The sequence below is a fragment of the Lissotriton vulgaris genome, chromosome 9 (assembly GCF_964263255.1).
Source record: "Lissotriton vulgaris chromosome 9, aLisVul1.2, whole genome shotgun sequence".
In the NCBI taxonomy this organism is placed as follows: domain Eukaryota; kingdom Metazoa; phylum Chordata; class Amphibia; order Caudata; family Salamandridae; genus Lissotriton; species Lissotriton vulgaris.
Genome location: NC_141697.1, coordinates 77,200,087 through 77,219,009, shown reverse-complemented (window position 1 = coordinate 77,219,009; position 18,923 = coordinate 77,200,087). Strand labels below are relative to the sequence as shown.

At 44.0% G+C, this 18,923-nt stretch overlaps 1 protein-coding gene across 1 annotated transcript in view; it reads left to right on the top strand.

Moving 5' to 3' along the window:
* The window catches only part of ZFYVE1 (zinc finger FYVE-type containing 1), a 210,771-nt gene extending 192,655 nt beyond the window's left edge, over positions 1-18,116 (top strand). Inside the window, exons 11-12 of the mRNA XM_086937085.1 lie at positions 14,326-14,439; positions 16,111-18,116. Of these exons, the coding sequence (XP_086793211.1) occupies positions 14,326-14,439; positions 16,111-16,343 (347 nt within the window). The 3' untranslated portion in view covers positions 16,344-18,116. The remainder of the gene's footprint in view (positions 1-14,325; positions 14,440-16,110) is intronic.
* Positions 18,117-18,923: the final 807 nt, after the last annotated feature.

The window sequence follows — 18,923 nt, the reverse complement described above, 5'->3', positions numbered from 1 at the left end:
GCTGCCTTTGACAGTTGCACCAAAGACGACTTGTCATGCAGCTGCTATGTCTACAAAGCCTGGAAGACTCTTCAGTACTTCAACCAGGAACCAAGAACTCCTGTGGGACAGCGGAGCTGTTCCCCCTGCATCCTTCAGGTACCAAAGGCTTAGCTGTGAGGCTTCAAAACTGCAGAAACCCAACGCTGGAAAGCACCACTGTACCTGAGCCGCCTAGCCAGAGCTGAAGTAGGCCAACTGTGCCAATGTGGTCCCCCGACCCTCAAGACTATCTTGGGCTTCCTCACTGTGGACTACCCAACGACACCTGCAGCCTTTGTTCGTGACAAAAACCTGATGCCTAGGGACACCTCTGTACATGGAGAAGAGGACCAAAGCGTCCCTATGTCCCTGAGCATTCTGAGGTTTGAGCCTCCCTGTTGGTTCAGCTCGACTGGCCTCCCAGTCAAAACCTTCAACCTCTTTTTACGAAGAACTATCCCTATTGACTTCCATTGGGCTCCTGATGCTGTTTTGCACCCCTGCACCCTGCCACCTCAGTGCCGCTGATGGTGTCTTGCTAGTGCTGTCTTGGATCTTACCCTCCACTCACCTTAACCCCTCGCATGCTGCACGAATTTTCGCGCTGTGTGGGAGTTTTAAACAGTGGGCGGAATTCAGACGACCCCGGCTGTCGTGCGCACATGCTCACCGTGACGCATGGCGGCCGAGTGCCGTCCCGAGCACCCAAGTGGTTAAGTCCTGGAGGTTGGTCTTGTAAGTTGCTGTATTGCGCCTGAATGCCGTACTTGTTTTTCCTCCCATAGGATAACATTAGTGCTTCTAAAAATTGCAACTTTTTCACGCAAAAAGTATTTCTCTTCAAAAATGTACTTACCTGATCTTATTGATTCTGGTGCTTATGCTTAAATATATATAAAGATGTGTGCTATTTTCATAAATTGGTGTGGATCTCCTCATTGAGTCATGTGCATCATTTACTGACTATTTTGTATATATGCAGATGTAGATGTCTTGCACTCCTCGGATAAGCCTAAGACTTCTCTACCCCCTAAAAGAGTACTTTGGACTTGCTAGAGGAAGCCCCTGTCCAAACATAAGGGAACCCCTGGACTTTGCACGATCTATCTCATTTTGATATATCATATAAAGAGCCAGCTTCCCACAGCCTGCATACAGGAGACATTCTATAGGTTTCCCTTTAATTTTGGGGCTAACACCCTTTGCCGCTGCTAAAGCTGATGGCAAGTTGGCTATTAACAGGGATAAGAGTAAGGGAGCCAGGACAAATCCCTGTCTCAGCCCAGTGTTAAATGGGATTTTCTGGGTCAGTGTCCCCTCAATATTCGTAATTACCTGTGCTCAATTGAGTGAGTGCAGCTCCTGTATTAGACATAGAAGGCTCTTAGGGATATCTTGTTTCACCAGTGTTTCCTATAGATAAATCCGGGCCACTAGATCGAACACAGCACAGAAGTCTACGAAGCAGCAGAATAAACTACCCCTTTGCTCCACAGACTTCCGTGCAAGGAACCATTGACAGAAACAGTGGTCTATCGTATAGTGGCCTTCCTGAAAAACAAACTTATTTTGGAGGTATAATGTGGTTTAATTCAGTCCATTCCTTAAGAATATCTAAGATAGTTTTTGCAAACAATTTTTCACCCACATCTATCAGGTTAATCAACCTGTAATTCTTTGGAGCCTTTGTGTCCCCACGCTTATGTGTTCGTCTAATGATGGTCCCTTTCCAGTTATCTGGTTACTGGCCTTTGGCTAAAATTCCTTGAAATGTCTGGCCTGGTCTTAATTATGACCAGGGCCTGCCGCTCTAGTTAATACCATTACTGATATGGTGTTTTTAATATTGGGCGATGTGCACTGGGTTCTGATATCCTCATCCACTTTCTTTCATTGAATTACTCTCGGGCTTTGACCTTTCTCCATAGATTTCTTTTAAATATTCAACCCATGCGTCTTATCTTCTGCAGCACGAGCTTCCAAATCTTTTTGACGTTTTTGTTTCTATTGCTTCTAACAGGTTTTCCCAACAGCTCTCCTTATATATTCTTATTCAATGTCTCATCATTTTTTTATATATGTTCTTGGTATTCTGAAGACTGCCAAATATATCGCAATCAAACTTCACCTGGTGGCTTTTTACCGCTTTCCTGATCTGGGTCTTTAACTTTCTACAATCCCGATCATACCAATCATTAGCTTTCTTAGAGTTGGCCTGGACCCTATTCCTTGGCTTCCTGTTAGCATTTAATTCAATGCTCAAGTGGTGAACCACCTGATTAATTGTATGTTCGAGGCATGTGGGCTGCTGAATTCATATCTGTGCATAGATCGCTGCCTAGTGTTGGGTCCGGATGATTGCACATTGTTGTCCTGGAAGAGTCTTCGAAGTATCACGAGATAGGTGGCTCCTCCTCTGGACTACAGTGCGCATGGGCATCCTCTCCATCCTCAGATTTTTTTTTTCCGCCATCGGGTTCGGATGTATTTTCTTGACTCAAGTTCGGGATCAATATAAAACACTTTTCAAGGCCAAAAGGCCTTCGGGGCGTCGGTATTGTCTTTCGTTCGGTGCCACCTACTTGATCCCGTTCTTCGAACAGGACGTCGTAGGCCGTTTGCCTTTTTTCGACACCAGAGGCCTCATCAACGATCGACAATGGAATGGAGCCCATTCAAAAGATGCCCCGTTTGCAACTCCAAATACCCCCACATTGATGTGCACCCAGTGTGCAATAAATGCCTATCCCCGGACCACGACGAGGCCAGCTGCATGGCCTGTTCTAGGTTCAGGTCTAAGAAGACACTTCGGCTTCGACGCACCGCAAGACAGTCGGCGCAGAAGACGGCGCCCGACCCGGAGAACATCTTCGAGGCTGATGACGAGGGCGTCGATGAAGAGTATTCTGAACAACAGTCTGATCCTGCGTCGGAGCACGACTCTATCTATGATGAGGACGAAGAAGACTACGTCCATGAGGAAGACGTCGTCGAGGTAGGAGACGACGCAGTGGCCATCGGAGCCGTCGATGACGACTCGAGCGATGAGCAAGGTCCTACCGCAGTCGCGGGGCCCAATACTGACACTGTACTTTCTAAGGCTCAGGTCGAGGCATCGCCGGAAGGCCTTAGCCAAGATCTTACTCCACATTCTATAGCCCCGCGTCAAGGCCCGGCTAAGAATATTTCTAAGGAGCCATCGGTCGATCAACCACAATCACCGGTGAAATCGAAACCGAAACCGACCGATGCTAAAACGAAACCGAAACTGCTGAAGACAGTCCTCGGATCGACGGCTTCGGAGTCATCGGCTCCGATCAAAACCAAAAGTGTCATCGACCCTTCGGGGTCACAAGGGGGCGTCGGCCCAAAGATCGGGGCGCCAAAGCCTGTATCTACGGTCAAGCAGGTCGCGCTGACGCCGTCGACATCCAAAGATGGAGACACTGACAAAGGACTCAAGGCTAAGAAGACTCTCGATCCAAAGCTTCAAGCCTCCAAGCCAATAGTGGGCAAGGCCTCGAGTCGAAGAGCAAAATCGACCCGAAAGAGCATGTCACTTCGAAGCAGAAGAGCGTGCCTGCTGCACACCGGGAGCTCGAGTCGACGCAAGGCCGCAAGCAAACTAGTGATCAGACGAAGTCGGTCGGATCGAAGACAGCGCCGCCCTCGAAGAAGGTCTGTTCATCTCCAATGCTTACGCCACCAATCAAGTACGGGCTACCCCCGACCGCTCGACCCAAGGCGTTCGAGCCACAAAAAAGCACCGACACAGCCAAAAAGGTGTCGGTAGTATCAAGAAATCAGCCCATTGAGGAGGACGTGGTGTTCCAAGCGCCCTCCTATGACAATCAGTCAAAACTATTCATCGACTCGGATTCTGGCAGACTCACTATTTACAAAAGAAAGATCATTCCAGAAAATCCTTTGGAGTCCTACAAGATCCAACTCAAAAAGAAAAGGGACTCTGCCACCTCACCTGTTCTTTTTGAACATGTGGAGTCCTACGGACAACAATATGCCTATTCTCCCACACGTACCAATGAGGATGTGGGTGAGGGATACAATGAGGAGGAATTTACTTATCCTATTGACAGATCAAGAGGAACATCAACCCTGGACTAACCCTGTTGACCCTGGTGAGCCACACACCACGCCTGACACTCAGTCCTATACCGTCAAAACCTCGCCTACTGAAGATACTGCTGCGTTTAATGCATTGATTGAAAGGGCAGCCAAGAACCACGACGTGGAAATGCACGCTGACCCAGTGGAGGAAGACTTTTTGTTTGATACTTTCTCAACTTCAGAAAGATCAGTAAAGACATTGCCTATGCTAAAGGGTGTCCTTAAACACGGTGGTGACATTTTCAAGAAGACGGCAAGGGTTGTGAACGCAAGAATTGAACGGAAATACCGGCCTGCGCCTGTAGACCCTACGTACATCAAGGGCCAGCTCCCATTGGACTCCCTAGTGGTGGCTAATGCTCGTAAGAGAGCAAACTCTCAGACAAGTGGTGATGCTCCTCCCCCGGACAAAGAATCCAAAATCTTGGAAGCTTCTGGCAAACGAGTAGCGGCTCAAGCAGCAAATATTTGGAGGATCTCAAATACACAGGCCCTATTAGCCAGATATGATAGGGCTCATTACGACACGTTAGAGCAGCTACTACAACACCTGCCTGATGCTTATAAGGAGGGAGCAGAAATGCTGATACAAGAGGGGAACCTGATTTCAAATGCATCCATTAAATGTGCGCTGGATGCAGCAGACACAGCAGCTAGGGCCATCAACACAAGTGTGATGCTTAGGAGGCATGCCTGGCTACGCATCTCTGGTTTTAAGCGAGAGATCCAAACAACTTTACTTAATCAGCCGCTTAACCTTGACTTTCTATTTGGTCCTATTGTAGACACAACCCTAGAAAAAATTAAGAAAGACAGTGAGACAGCAAAATCCATGGGAGTTCAGCAGACACAACAGTTCAGGGGCGGTACCTTTCGTCGCTCCAATAATAGGGGAGCCTCTAGAGGTCAAGCATCACAGCAGGCCCAATACAACAAAGGAGGCACACAGACCACCTATAACAAAAACAATAGGGGTGGATATCGTGGAAACAGCACCAAAGGCAGAGGACGAGGAAATAATAATGCCAGATCCTCCGCCACCAATAAACAGTGACGTCTTGTCACTGCCCCCAGACCATATAACACCGGTCGGGGGAAGACTTCAGCAGTTCCTGCCAGTCTGGGAAGGCATTAGCACGGACAGGTGGGTGAGACAACTTATCCAATACGGCTATTGTCTAGAACTAACCTCCACTCCACCCAACATACCCCCAAGGCACCGTCCTATGTCGGCAGAGCACATGCACTTATTGCATCAAGAAGTAATCTGCATGCTGCAAAAAGGGGCCATAGAACTCGTGCCTTTAGAACAGAGTACAGGGGTGTACTCACTGTACTTCTTAATCCCAAAAAAGGACGGGTCTCTCCGGCCCATTCTAGACCTCAGACCCCTGAACCAATACATCTTGTCAGAACATTTTCATATGCTGACTTTGCAGCAAGTTCTACCATTGCTCAGTCAGGGGGACTTCCTAGCAACCCTAGACCTAAAGGACGCATATTTCCACATTCCAATTCACCCAGGACACAGGAAATATCTCAGGTTTACTATAAACAATCAGCATTACCAGTTCAAGGTCCTGCCTTTCGGGGTCACTACAGCCCCCAGAGTGTTTACCAAGTGCTTGGCGACAGTGGCTGCGCACCTAAGGAGACAACACATCCATGTCTATCCTTATCTGGACGACTGGCTTGTCCAAGCAAAGTCAGCACAGCAGTGTGCCAGTCACATGTCCCGCACGATTCACCTCCTACACAGTCTAGGATTTTCACTAAATTACCCAAAATCTCATCTTCAACCCGCACTTGTACAACAGTATCTAGGAGCGACAATAAACACTCTGACAGCAACAGCACAGCCAAACTCTGCCAGAGTCAACAGCATGCAATTGCTGCGCAAGTATTTATGCAACTGATAGGTATGATGGCCTCCTGCATCTTCATAGTCCCTCACGCGAGACTACACATGCGTCAGCTTCAGGAGTGCTTGGCACAACAGTGGAACCAGGCTCAGGGACATCTCAAAGACCTAGTGTTGGTGACCGGTCGTGCATACAACTCTCTGCATTGGTGGAACACACAAAACCTTTGCAGAGGATGACCGTTCCAAGAGCCTGTACCACAGATAGTGCTGACAACGGACGCATCTCTCCAGGGCTGGGGAGCGCATGTCCTCCATTATACAGTGCAGGGTCTATGGACGATGCAGCAGCAGAAGATGCACATCAACCTGTTGGAGCTGATGGCAATCTTCATAGCGATCAAATTGCATTTGTGCAACAAAGTCGTGCTGATCCGGACGGACAACATGACTCCCATGTATTACATCCAGAAGCAGGGAGGCACACACTCTCCACAATTGTCACATCTAGCCCAGAGCATGTGGAAGTGGGACATTTAAAGAAACATTTTCCTCATGGCGGAACATCTCCCTGGCAAGGACAACCAGATGGCGGACCTGCTCAGCAGGCACAGCCATCAGATGCACGAGTGGGAGATACATCCCTCAGTGCTCCAGCCGTATTTCCTGCAGTGGGGTCATCCAGAGATAGACCTATTCGCCAAAAAGGAAAACGCAAAATGCCAAACCTTTGCCGCCAGGTTCCCACACCCGCAGTCTCAGGGCAATGCGATATGGATGAACTGGTCAGGCAGATTTGCGTACGCTTTTCCTCCAGCACCGCTCATACCGCTAGTGGCACGCAAACTACGGCAGCACTCCATGACGCTCATCCTAGTTGCTCCAACATGGGCAATGCAGGCGTGGTACACCACGTTCCTAGAACTTTCAGTGGTGCCTCACCAACGACTGCGACTCACACCCAGTCTCCTCACTCAGAGCCGTGGAGACATTCAGCACCCAGATCCGCAACAGTTGAGCCTTGCAATATGGCTCCTGAGGTCATAGTTTGGCTACCTAAACCTGCCCCCTGACTGTATGAACATCATCAAGGAGGCGAGAAGACCTACAACCAGGGCGTGCTATGCGGCAAAATGGAAGCGATTTGTCATTTATTGTTCCAATAATGACATAAATCCGCTAGATGCATCAACGCAAAACATTATATGTTATTTGCTACATCTATACAGATGCAATCTGGCATATAGTTCCATCAGAATACATTTAGCTGCAATGGCGGCTTATCTTCAGAACAGACAGCACATTTCCCTTTTCAGGGTGCCGGCCATTAAGGCATTTATGGAGGGACTCAAAAGAGTGATTCCCCCCAGACACCCACTTTCACCTGTCTGGAATCTGAACATAGTTCTCACCAGACTAATGGGACCACCTTTTGAACCTCTTCACTCTTGTGAAATACAGTTTCTGACATGGAAGGTGGCCTTTCTAGTAGCAATCACATCACTAAGAAGAGTTAGTGAGCTTCAAGCCCTAACTATTCAAGAGCCTTTCATACAAATTCATGCTAATAGGGTAGTGCTGCGTACCAACCCTAAATTTATGCCTAAGGTGGTGTCGCAGTTCCACTTTAATCAAACCATAGAACTACCCGTTTTCTTCCCAAATCCAGATTCAGTAGCAGACCGAGTACTACACACACGGGATGTTAAAAGAGCTCTCATGTATTACATAGACAGGACAAAATATTTCAGGAAAACTAAGCAACTGTTTGTTGCCTTCTCTCCACAGCACAAAGGCAACCCCATTTCCAAATCAGGTATAGCCAGATGGATTGTTAAGTGCATACAGATCTGTTATCAGAAGGCTAAACGCACATTAACAGTTCCCCCAAGAGCACATTCCACACGCAAGTTAGGGGCATCCATGGCTTTCCTAGGTAACATTCCTCTAGAAGATATATGTAAAGCAGCCACACGGACCACCATACATACATTTACAAAACACTACTGCGTTGATGTACACTCCAAACAGCAAGCTGCTGTAGGACAGGCTGTTCTCAGAACTCTTTTTCAGACAGCTGCAGCTGGCACGGGCAACCACCGCTAAGGAGGAAACTGCTATTTATTCTATGCACAGATATGAATTCAGCAGCCCACATGCCTGGAACGGAATATGCTACTTACCAGTATGCATCTGTTCTTGGCATGTAGGGCTGCTGACATTCATATCGCCCACCCTCCTCCCCGGTGCCTGTCGCAGCTGTAGCACTCAGAATCATTCTCAGGCATGGTCATCACTTATTGTACTATACTCCATCTCTGCCACAATGGCGAAAAACAATCTGAGGATGGAGAGGATGCCCATGCGCACTGTAGTCCAGGGGAGGAGCCACCTATCTCGTGATACTTCGAAGACTCTTCCAGGACAACAATGTGCAATCATCCGGACCCAAAACGAGGCGGCGATCTATGCACAGATATGAATGTCAGCAGCCCTACATGCCAAGAACAGATGCATACTGGTAAGTAGCATATTCCTTTCATACCGCTTTATGCAATTTGCAGTGGCATGAGTCCTCACTTGGCCCTGCTGAAACATTCCTGCGAAATTCTAGTGGTAAGGCACTTTGGATAGTCCATCTGTAGGGGTATAACCATTTCTCTTGACCTACTTGCTGCTATAATTATTTCTAGTTTCACTGGATAATGGTCACTGCCCTCTACTTGCAGTACCTGGAAACTCCATATTTTATCAAAGAACCAAGCATGCATATAGATATAATCAATGGGCCAAAGTTGCATATAGATATAATCGATGGGACAAAGTTGCAACCCATTCTTAAAAGTCTGGTAAGCCGGCTGGTCGGCATCCCTCTGTCCACTGACAGAGAATAAGCCCTTAGAGCCCAAATATTTCCCAAGTGCGATGTAATGTGTTGCTACTATTGTTGCAGGTTCCTCAGCTACTTTCATCCAGAATTCTGTAATTGGAGAACATTACTGTGCATGTGCATGGATGAGATTCTGCTTGGGAGGCCAGGAAGATGTTTCAATTTCGACATGTTAGTGAAGAATAAGATTGAAAACCAGGATGATTGCGTAATCATGTGCAATTCCTGTAGAATCCTTGCATATGTGCACAGAAATAGTAAACAATGACTTTACAGAGCAAGTACAGAATAAATACATAACATCAACATTTGTGTTGAGTGCAAACATTTTTACTGGTGTCATGCTGGCAGGGTGAACTTGGAATTTGTATTTTATGCATCATTTACAGCAAAACAGAAGTTATCTTTATTCTTGCTTAATACCGTGTGCAACAAACCTGCTTTACTGAGCATGTCGTTTGGCAAGATTCAGAATGGAGGTTCCATCAGATGAGGTGTATCCCTAAATATTCTATTCAAATATGTTTTTATTTTTAAAACCTTTATTCATATTCAAGCAGAGTACAAGATAACTCATCAGTTATTTTCATCTGTGCGTTAACCGTATAACCTTACATTTCAATCTTGATTGTTGTAGAAACACAGGTGACAATATATTGTTGTGCAGGCCTGGACTTCTGGGGTCAAGTATTCATTATTTAGTTGTCTTCTCACTATCCGCTTCCTAGGGGAAGTTATTTACCCCTAAGATTAGCACACCCAGCCTAGAGGATATGGGCTCCCATTATTACAGCAGCCCAAAATCAGATGTTTTTAAATAAAGTTATGAGTGTTGGCTGAGTGTTTCACTTTATACTGTCTTTTAGTTACAAGCTCAGGCACAAATGACCTTATTTGTTGAGATTGAGATTACGGCATTGCTGAAGAGCACAAGGCACTGGACATTAAATGTCTCAAAAGCATGTTCTGCTACTAATCCTGGTTCTTCCTGCTATTAGAGGAACTATCGCTAATTAAATATGTGACCATTCCCGCATTCAAATGGACCATCTGGCTTAGGTGACTAGCATTGTTTCAGTACATGAACCATTAAGTATTTTTGTGAAGTGAAATGTTTGGCCACAATAAGAGTCGGTGGGATAACGTTCTATAGGAGAAGCCTTTCAGGTTAATGACTGCCTCTGTTTAGTGAGTCCTAATCAAAAGAAAGTGCACTTAATGATTTACTGGTGTCTTCGTGTACCAGTTGTCTACCCGAAACCCTCAAGCAATATTTGTCTCTGGTGGTGTTAAGTGTTCACCACTATGGTGTAGTATCAGACGACATCATCATTGGGTTTCTCACCTAGGTACTCGCTTCCCTAGGTGAACACCACCTCCTTTCGAGGGAAAGTACCTCCTATGTCTAAAAATTGTTGTTTAATATAAGTGTAGTAGATGGGGGTAAGATCGAAAAGTGAGGTGCTGATGTTTGGACGTGTAAGTTGTCCTTAGCATCACACGTATACAGTCAACATGTTCCAGCCTTTATCGCCTGTAAGGGTCCGAGTCTTCGTCAGGACCGACTGCAGAGATCAACAGATCCCTTGTTGTGATTCTCAAGTATCTACTTACGTGTCTTCACACCGATAATTTTATTGTAAGTAACAGTGGCTTACAATGAACATGTGCTTTGTTGAGAGAAAAGTGCATAGTTAGAGACTAGTTGCGTCTTAATTTAATTTTTGCATAATATACAATTTTTAAAAAACAACAACTTTTGTATGAGTATTTGTTATATTTTAGGGCTACACAGTGTTTTCAAGACACTTGCAAAACGTAGGTGAGGGGGGAAGGAGAGTTGTAATTTAAAAAATCCCATTGGGATTGAAGAATTATACATAAAAGCAGGGGGAAAGGGAGAAGGTGACCAGTTCCTTAGCTACTTGCTAGCCACCTAGTGAAATTATTTGTACATTCGGCGGGAAGAATAGGTATACATTTGTGGCTTTATAGTCCTGTTTAGGTTATACAGAGCGTGAAACTGTATATTTTACCTTCTTGTTTTTCTCTATCCGTCTCACTACAAGGCTCTTGAAACCAAAAGTTCCACAACTTTTTTTGTCTTTGGCAGGACTCTTGTTATTTAGCTGATGGCTATGTTGTATAGTTTCTGGTACCTATCTCGCACTGTGTTAACAAATATTGTATTAAAACCAACAAGTATGGAACATTACCAAAAACAACCCTACACACTGGCCATAGACTAACAGCCATTGGTCTCAATATTATTTAAAAGCTGTTATGAAAGGTTTGGGGTCATATATCGGGCTCTGACAATGCTAGCACCTTTTGGTTTTCTGTGTAGATATTAATTTGAACTGTTCTGGTTTTACTTGCGTGTTGATAAAAACCTTATTCTTGTAAGTAATTAAAGCACTAAAGGGAGTTTGAAGGCAGACACCCCCCTTTCTCAGTTGGCAGACTGCTTCTTCCAGTAGACCGATGGGAGTAGGTGCAGTCGGAGAAAGGACATAACACTGACCACCCTTTTTAGGGTGCACGGTGTAATGTATTTTTTTCCTTTCATGCCACGAAAAACCTGATGATGACAGAAGAACTAAACATCAATAATGCCCCTCATATTAAGGATTTTATGGTCATTAGTTTTCTGTTTTTCGAAAATAAACTTCCACAGTGGAAGTTTGTTTCTGAGAAGCAAAAATGTGTCAATAGTTTGGTGTATAGCAGTCGTACACCATACATTTAGTACCTTCAAATGATCCACCCACAAAGCGGTTCCTTTCAGTGTACAGCGCTGTCTCCCAGGTTGACAGTCAGCTCTATACTTGGTGGAAGGAGTACGCCCAGGATGTTATAGTTATGCCCTCCACCATCCTGATGGACACTACTCTGTCCACCAAACTTTAAATCCAGCCTTCAGTTTCTAACCCCTACAGCATTCTAGAATAGGCCATGACTGCTCCACTCTGCTACTGAATGGAGTACCTTGGTTATCCATAGGCTTTCCTGTTTGGGTGTCTATTTGTAGTGTATTCCGGTGAGGCTTTTTCTGTGTTTTCCAATGATTCCAAAAATACTAAAAATGAGTGGCTATTGGTGTGTTAATTCTTTTGTGGTCTTTATATGTTTTCATGGGTGGTCTTTTTTCGGTGCTTATAAAGAATCTTGTTTTTATTTTCTTCCTTACCTTGTGTGTTCCTGTCATTATTTCTACCTTTCTTCTATCCTACTTCTAACTCTCTTCTTTGTAACTTTTTCTTGTATTCTTATTGCATTGCTGCATGTTTCTCTTTACATGGGCTTGTACTCCTCTGTGCCCAAATGTGTGGTTTTCTTCGAGATGTAGTAAATGGGCATCTTGAAAGCCATGGTAGTGCCTTCACATTGTTCAAAATAGATAGATTTTTTGTTTTCGCTATTCGTGTTTATTTAATTTTTTACCTGGGTTGTAATCAGTAGAAAATGCTACACTGTCGTGCAGCTGGCCCTGTTGCTGACATGGGATAAAAAAGGTTTATATAGTCTGAAGACACTGTTAATTAATTAATTAATTATGTGCTTATATAGCGCTGGAATCACTCCCGAAGGGGTACCTCCGCGCTTCGACCGCTGCGAAACCCTTCCTGGCTTCCCTGAGAGATGGTCCCTTAATGGGTATCTCCAGGGTGAGACCAGGCATCCCCGGCGGTCTGGTGGGGCCGTTAGTGAAGATGAGGCAAGCTAGTGCCCAGAGTTGCCGAGTGTGATTGCTGATCAGAGTCGGCACCGAGGCGAGAGAATTATCGAGTCCGCTGACCCTGGTCCAGAAACCTGCCGCGTCGGGAATCGAACCCTGGTCCCGGGCCGTCCTCTGCTCGCGGGTCTGCCGCCTCTAACCAGTGAGCCACACTACTTCACTTCACTGTTCAGGCCTCAGTTGGACTGTTGTACCCAATTTGGAGACTAGATCCTTGGGTAATGTGTTTACATCTGGAGACCACAACTAAAGTATTGTGTTAGGAATGGATACCACATCTGAAGTTCAATTACTAGATCATGAAGTGTTGCGTCTGGACACTTTGCTCGTGTATTGTTTCTAGTTGGGACGGCCAACGCTGGAATACATTCTGGGATGGATACACTCCGAAGACTGCAGAAAAGCTGATGATCAAATGGTGCACAGTTTAAATCTATTAGGAAAGGAAGGAGGATAGAATGGGTATTCCTGATTATGCCATGCACAAAATTAACATATGAGCAAATCCTGGACACACGTATAGACTCAAAAGTTAATACAATTTATGAAAAGTAATACAGTTGACACCGGTGGTTTTCTTAAGGGATGTTTATGTGAAGATGTTCATGAGGTAAACAAAACAAGTGATTCGCTTGGACAGCATACAAAAGTATACTTTTGTATGCTGTCCAAGCGAATTGCTTGTTGGGCCTTTGTTTTTCCACAATATTCCTTGAGAAAAACTACTTCTGTATGCTTTCCAAGCGAATTCACAATGTCCTAAACTTATCCGAACATGCTTAAATTTTCCATCATGACCAGATGCGACTCCTATACGTTATATTATATTTTTTTGTTGCTTCTTCTTCAAGTAAAATAAGTTTTTGATGCAGGTCTCCATAGGGTTTCCGCTCTAAGTATGGTGTTTAAATAGCCACCCCACCAAAGTCACTTTTTGTGTTCACTATGCTGTGGTCTCACCTGTAATTTTAAAAAAAGGCATTTATTTTCTCATATCATATTGTTCCCAGCCCTGAAGAGACACAGGCATTGACCTGTTGACGAAACACGTGTCGGCTGGTGTTTTGTTTACCTCATGAACATCTTCACATAAACATCCCTTAAGAAAACCACTGGTGTCAACTGTATTACTATTCATAAATTGTATTAACTTTTGAGTCTATACGTGTGGCCAGGATTTGTTCATGTTTGTTTGGCAAAGGGCTATCAGCTCTTCCCTCATTCAGGGGTTTTGGGGCTACCTCTGACCTGGCAGCACCACATGCTTTTGTTCTTCATTCTGTCAATACCCGACAAGGTTACCTGCACTTGCGCCACTTCCCTGCTACCCCAAAACCCTGCGCAGAATCAACAAAGTTAACATAAAATACAACTGATTTTAAGCCTCACTACAGGATACTTAAAAAGGGAGACTCATGAGTAACTGGAACAGAGGGTAGTGAAGGTGTATACAAGTTTTTCAACAGAAGTGGTAGAACCAACATAAATAAATTTCTGTGTGTGTTGGATTAAAACGAGGAAAATGTGCCTAGGAAACTGTTAAGGATGGATATCATATGGTTTTTGTTTTGACTAGCCCAAACAATGCTTCCCTTATTTGCAATCACATTAACTTACTGTGATATTTTTTCTACTTTATGGGAAGAACCACACTTTATCCTTTTCTGTTAATTCCTCGCTTTACAGATGTTGATGAGGCACAGGACGAAGAAGAAGGTGGCACTCTCATTGCTAGAAAAGTTGGGGAAGCCGTGCAGAACACCTTTGGAGCGGTGGTCACAGCCATTGATATCCCATTAGGTGGGTTTGTTTCACCTTTTGTTTATCAACTTTGACATTTGCTATGATACTTTATTTCACTGGGCATCTTCAAACCATTAGCTCTCTCCAATTTACAAATCCGTTATTGCATTTGCTGCCCTGGTAAGGCTTGCAGGGCCGTTTTTGAAATGTGGGTAGTATATGGATTTGTGTTTTTCATATTTTTGATCTGGGTAAATCTGGAATAGGCTTTAATTGTTCTAAATCAGAATTTGGTTGTAAATATGGGGAACATGTATAATCAGACGTTGAAGAACCCATGAATCCTCTGTGGCTTAATGCAGCTCTGATTACTTTGCTACACAGTCATGTTTTTCCATACTTGACTCTTGACCCCCAACTAGAGAAGTAAAGTAAGTTGTGGTCACTAACATGCTACAGTCTTGGATGATTTTTCTAGGATAACAGGTTCTTCTACATTTTAGCTTAAAGGCTAAACCTATTCAATCTTCAGTAATAGATACTAATTGTGATGGCAGCTTGAGAAATCTGCAGAATCCTTCAGATCTCATGTGAGTTTGGTGCCTCTAGGGTATTTGGCCTCCAGTGCGGATTCAAATAAATTATCTACTTCTATGCTGCTGTGCACCCCTCTGCACATTTCCTTACAAGACTATCTGTACATCTGTAACCACCTCATTATCAACATTTAATTACTTTCACATACTTAAAACATGTTATTGTCAATACCTGCATGTACTTCACCGCTATTTTGACACCATTGCGCTTTTAAATTATCAGCTCCCTTAACCGTAACCCCAACATTACCCTTTCCCCTACCTCGACCCCAGTTCCAAAGCTGTATCCCCAGTACCAACCCTACCCCTAAATCTAAAATCTAACACTGTCCTAAAATTTTAACTGTTGAGTGACCGCTTAAGTGATAGCAACTTAAATGCTGTTGATGTGAAGTAAATGACGATGTAAAGTTGACCTGTAAAGGTGTGACCATGTAACTTTTGCGATGTAAAGGGATGGGATGTCTACTTTATACTGCAGTCCAAGCCATATAGTAATACTACCCCTCTCACTACCCCTCTCTGTAGGCTGCTTGACACAAAACCCGTTTGTGTGACCTGCTGAAGCTTAGACAGTCCTTAAATATGGGAATCTGCCAACCTTATATACCTGTACTTTGCTTCTGGGATAACTTTTTTTGTGTAAATAGCTTGACATCTGAGGCACATAGTCTTATAAAGTGGTGAAGGGAGGAATGAATGAATGAAAGTAATGAAGTATATGCCTTGCAAAGACCTCGGTATACTACATGTTAAGCGGAGAACAGTGACTTTATATAGTGCCATGATATGAATAAATTGCTCACAATTAACAGAAGCACATTAACTCCAGATACATATCACTTTTCCTACCATAAAGCGCATGTAAGGGTATGGTCTGGTGAGAGCGACCCCATCAAATCAACCAAGGGTTTAGTCGCACCTTGTTATGATTCAGTAGTGGTTAAGTCTTTTCATACATTTTGATAAGAGTTGCTTGTTACAATAAGAGTTTGCTGGACTAAGATGAATGGTCATGAGTTTGGTTGATGGGTAGATAGGGCCATTTAATTCAGTGACTTGTGGAACTGATGATGTGTGGTGGACAGTCATGTAAATCGAGTGATTTAACTGTTGCTTTATCTATTTGCAGGCCTCATGAAAGATGCTGCCAGACCACTGTACTGGGTACCAGACCATGAAATTGCAAACTGCCACCACTGTCAGAAGGAGTTCAGTGTCAAGACTTCCAAGCACCACTGCCGGGCTTGTGGCCAAGGCTTCTGTGACGAGTGTTCATGTGACCGGCGGCCCGTCCCTTCCCGCGGCTGGGACCATCCAGTTCGTGTTTGCTTTAAATGCAATAAAAAGCCTGGTGATCTCTAACACCTAGCTTCCTCTTCTGCCTCTTAAAAATGTTTAGGTTCTCAGGGTTAGGAATAGCATCTCCCTTTCACCTTCAACCTGTGGAAGCAGGCGCATGCTTTTGACTTCTGAACTCTGATCACCCACAACACATCCTCTTCTGCCATCTCATCGTGGATAAGGGATTTGTTATTATTTTAAATACATGATGCACCTTAAGTGATAACAATTTATGTTATGGAAATCTCTTCCATTGTGGATTGTACGGATGTCGTATGTTCCTGCACCCACAGTTGTGTGAGCTTCATTTAATGACCGGACAGGACGGAATTCTAAGTGTTTGCAGTGCAAATGGTCAGAGAATGTTCTGGCCTGAATTGTCCTCCACTTCAGTGCAAAATAATCACAAAAGGACAGTATGTATTCACAGAAGGTGAACCTTGTTTTGCAGTCATGGATGTGTAGTGTGTATTTAACACAGAAGAATCTGAGTGTACAGATTAATCCACAGCACTTTACGTATCGTATGTATGAAAAAGCCTGGCCAGCCTTTCCGTTGAGCATCACACCAACCTATTTTTTACCTGCGTATGTTAAGGTGTGCAAGGTCACAATCTTCAGAACATGCAAATTCTAGTTTTATGCTTTAATATCTTCTATGAAAAGGCTGCTCATGTCGGATTTGCCCTTTGGAGTACTGTATTCTTATGAATGCTGGCAATCCGACCATTTGAAATAACTCTCACTTTCAAATATATGGTTTCAACATTATCCAAAGCACTGTGGCAGCATTTGCAGCAGGGTACATTCAGAACCTTTGGCAGCTGAATCATGGGACCAGAGTCTTGACGTAGGGAAGTTCAACATTGGATACCACTCTAATTTTACACAGAACGACAGACATCCGTGTTCCTGACGGAATTTCTGGGCATTTATTGACACTGGATCAGCAGTTAGATTGCAAAGACTCACAAAATTAAGTATCAAAGAGGCATGGGCATTTTAAAGCACAACTCCCTATCCTGGTTGAAGTAAGGTTGTGATGCAGTTGAGCTGTTGTATTATCTCCAGATGGGACCGGACAAAGACAGAAGCAAAAGATTGTTATGGAATAGTTGTATATGCAGGAATGCCCTGGAGTATTTGCAGTTTACTCTGCACTTGGGATTGCGTGGCAGGCAACCACTTAAATATTCCAGGGTTCCCTATGCCAATTGAGTTGAATTAAGGGAAGCCATCTGGATGAACTATCAGTGGGCAGTGTCAGAGCTTTCAAAACAAGGAAAGAGGGATACCTTGTTTTCCTTTATTTTAGGAAATTGAGTGTAAAGTGTAAAGAAGGTCCATGGTTACACGTAACTAAATTAGCTGAAATAGCAATATTCCTATTATTAAGTTCCCCTCTTCCCAATATCCAAGGTTATTGGTATTCTGTGAATTTTCACATTACACCTGCTGTGTTTTAAAATCCTCCCTCCAGCTATATTTGTTTCTTTTTACAAATGTAATATTGATAAATTTCCATTCTGTATCTTTAGAGATGAAACAGATCTCAAACGCATTTCATTTTTTTTGTGATATGCCATATTCTTTTAATAATCAATGAGGAAAGAAGCCACAATTTTAAATTATGTTTTTGTTGTGTTATTGGATTATGACTTCCAGAGTCAGATGCAGAGGAATCCTTGATGCAGAAAATGTGGCTAAATCTCTGTGGCCTTTGGAGAGTTTAGCCTTCCCAAATGAGTGGAAGGTGCCCCTCACAGATTGTAAAGCTAAAATATTTATTGAAAATTGTGACTTTTATTGATGCTTGAGAGTGGTTTGGAGATATGGGTGGATGTCACTAGGCAGATTTATAAAAAAAATAACCATTTGCAGGTGAAGCAGTATTTTCAACAGGTGTGCTAGATTGTCTGGGAAAGCTACTGGGCACAGTAGCACCATAGCAATATGGATATTTAAGGTGTGTGTTATCAGGAATACAATGTTTGATGGCATGTGTGGTTGTAGATACACATGCTCTGCATACTCTGAGTTGTGCAGGTTGTTTTTCTTCGGAGAAGTCTTTTGAGTCACGATGTCGAGTGACTCCTCTCTGTGGTATAAAGCATTGACATCGACTCCATTGTTAGGTAGGTTTTATCTACCATAGGGTTCGGGCGTGTGTACCTCCGCTCCGTGTTCGCCTTGAGTTTTGTTTCGATTCTCCAATGCTTTTCTCTGTTCTCGACGGTACTGTTGTCGCCTACGCCTTACCTTCTCCTTCTCCCAATTAAAACTCCGCCTGTTTGTCCGAAGCCCCTTCGGGTCTGTGCCCTTTGAAGCCTACCTTCTCCATTGGCACTAGTCTTCTTGAAAAATATCCACTGGTAATGGAACAAATGCCTTTTTGGTTCTGTCTATGTTGCCACGTGAAGTACCCTCACACAGACCAACTCTCGGTGTGCAACCTGTGCTTGTCCCTTGAGCACACCAAAGTGGTCTGCCACACCTGTAAGTTCTTACGCTACAAAAAAACTCTTGGGATCGGAGAGCTCGTCGCCTCGAGATGTCCTACAGAGCCACTGATGATACTTCCAACCTCTTTGGTGAGAAGTA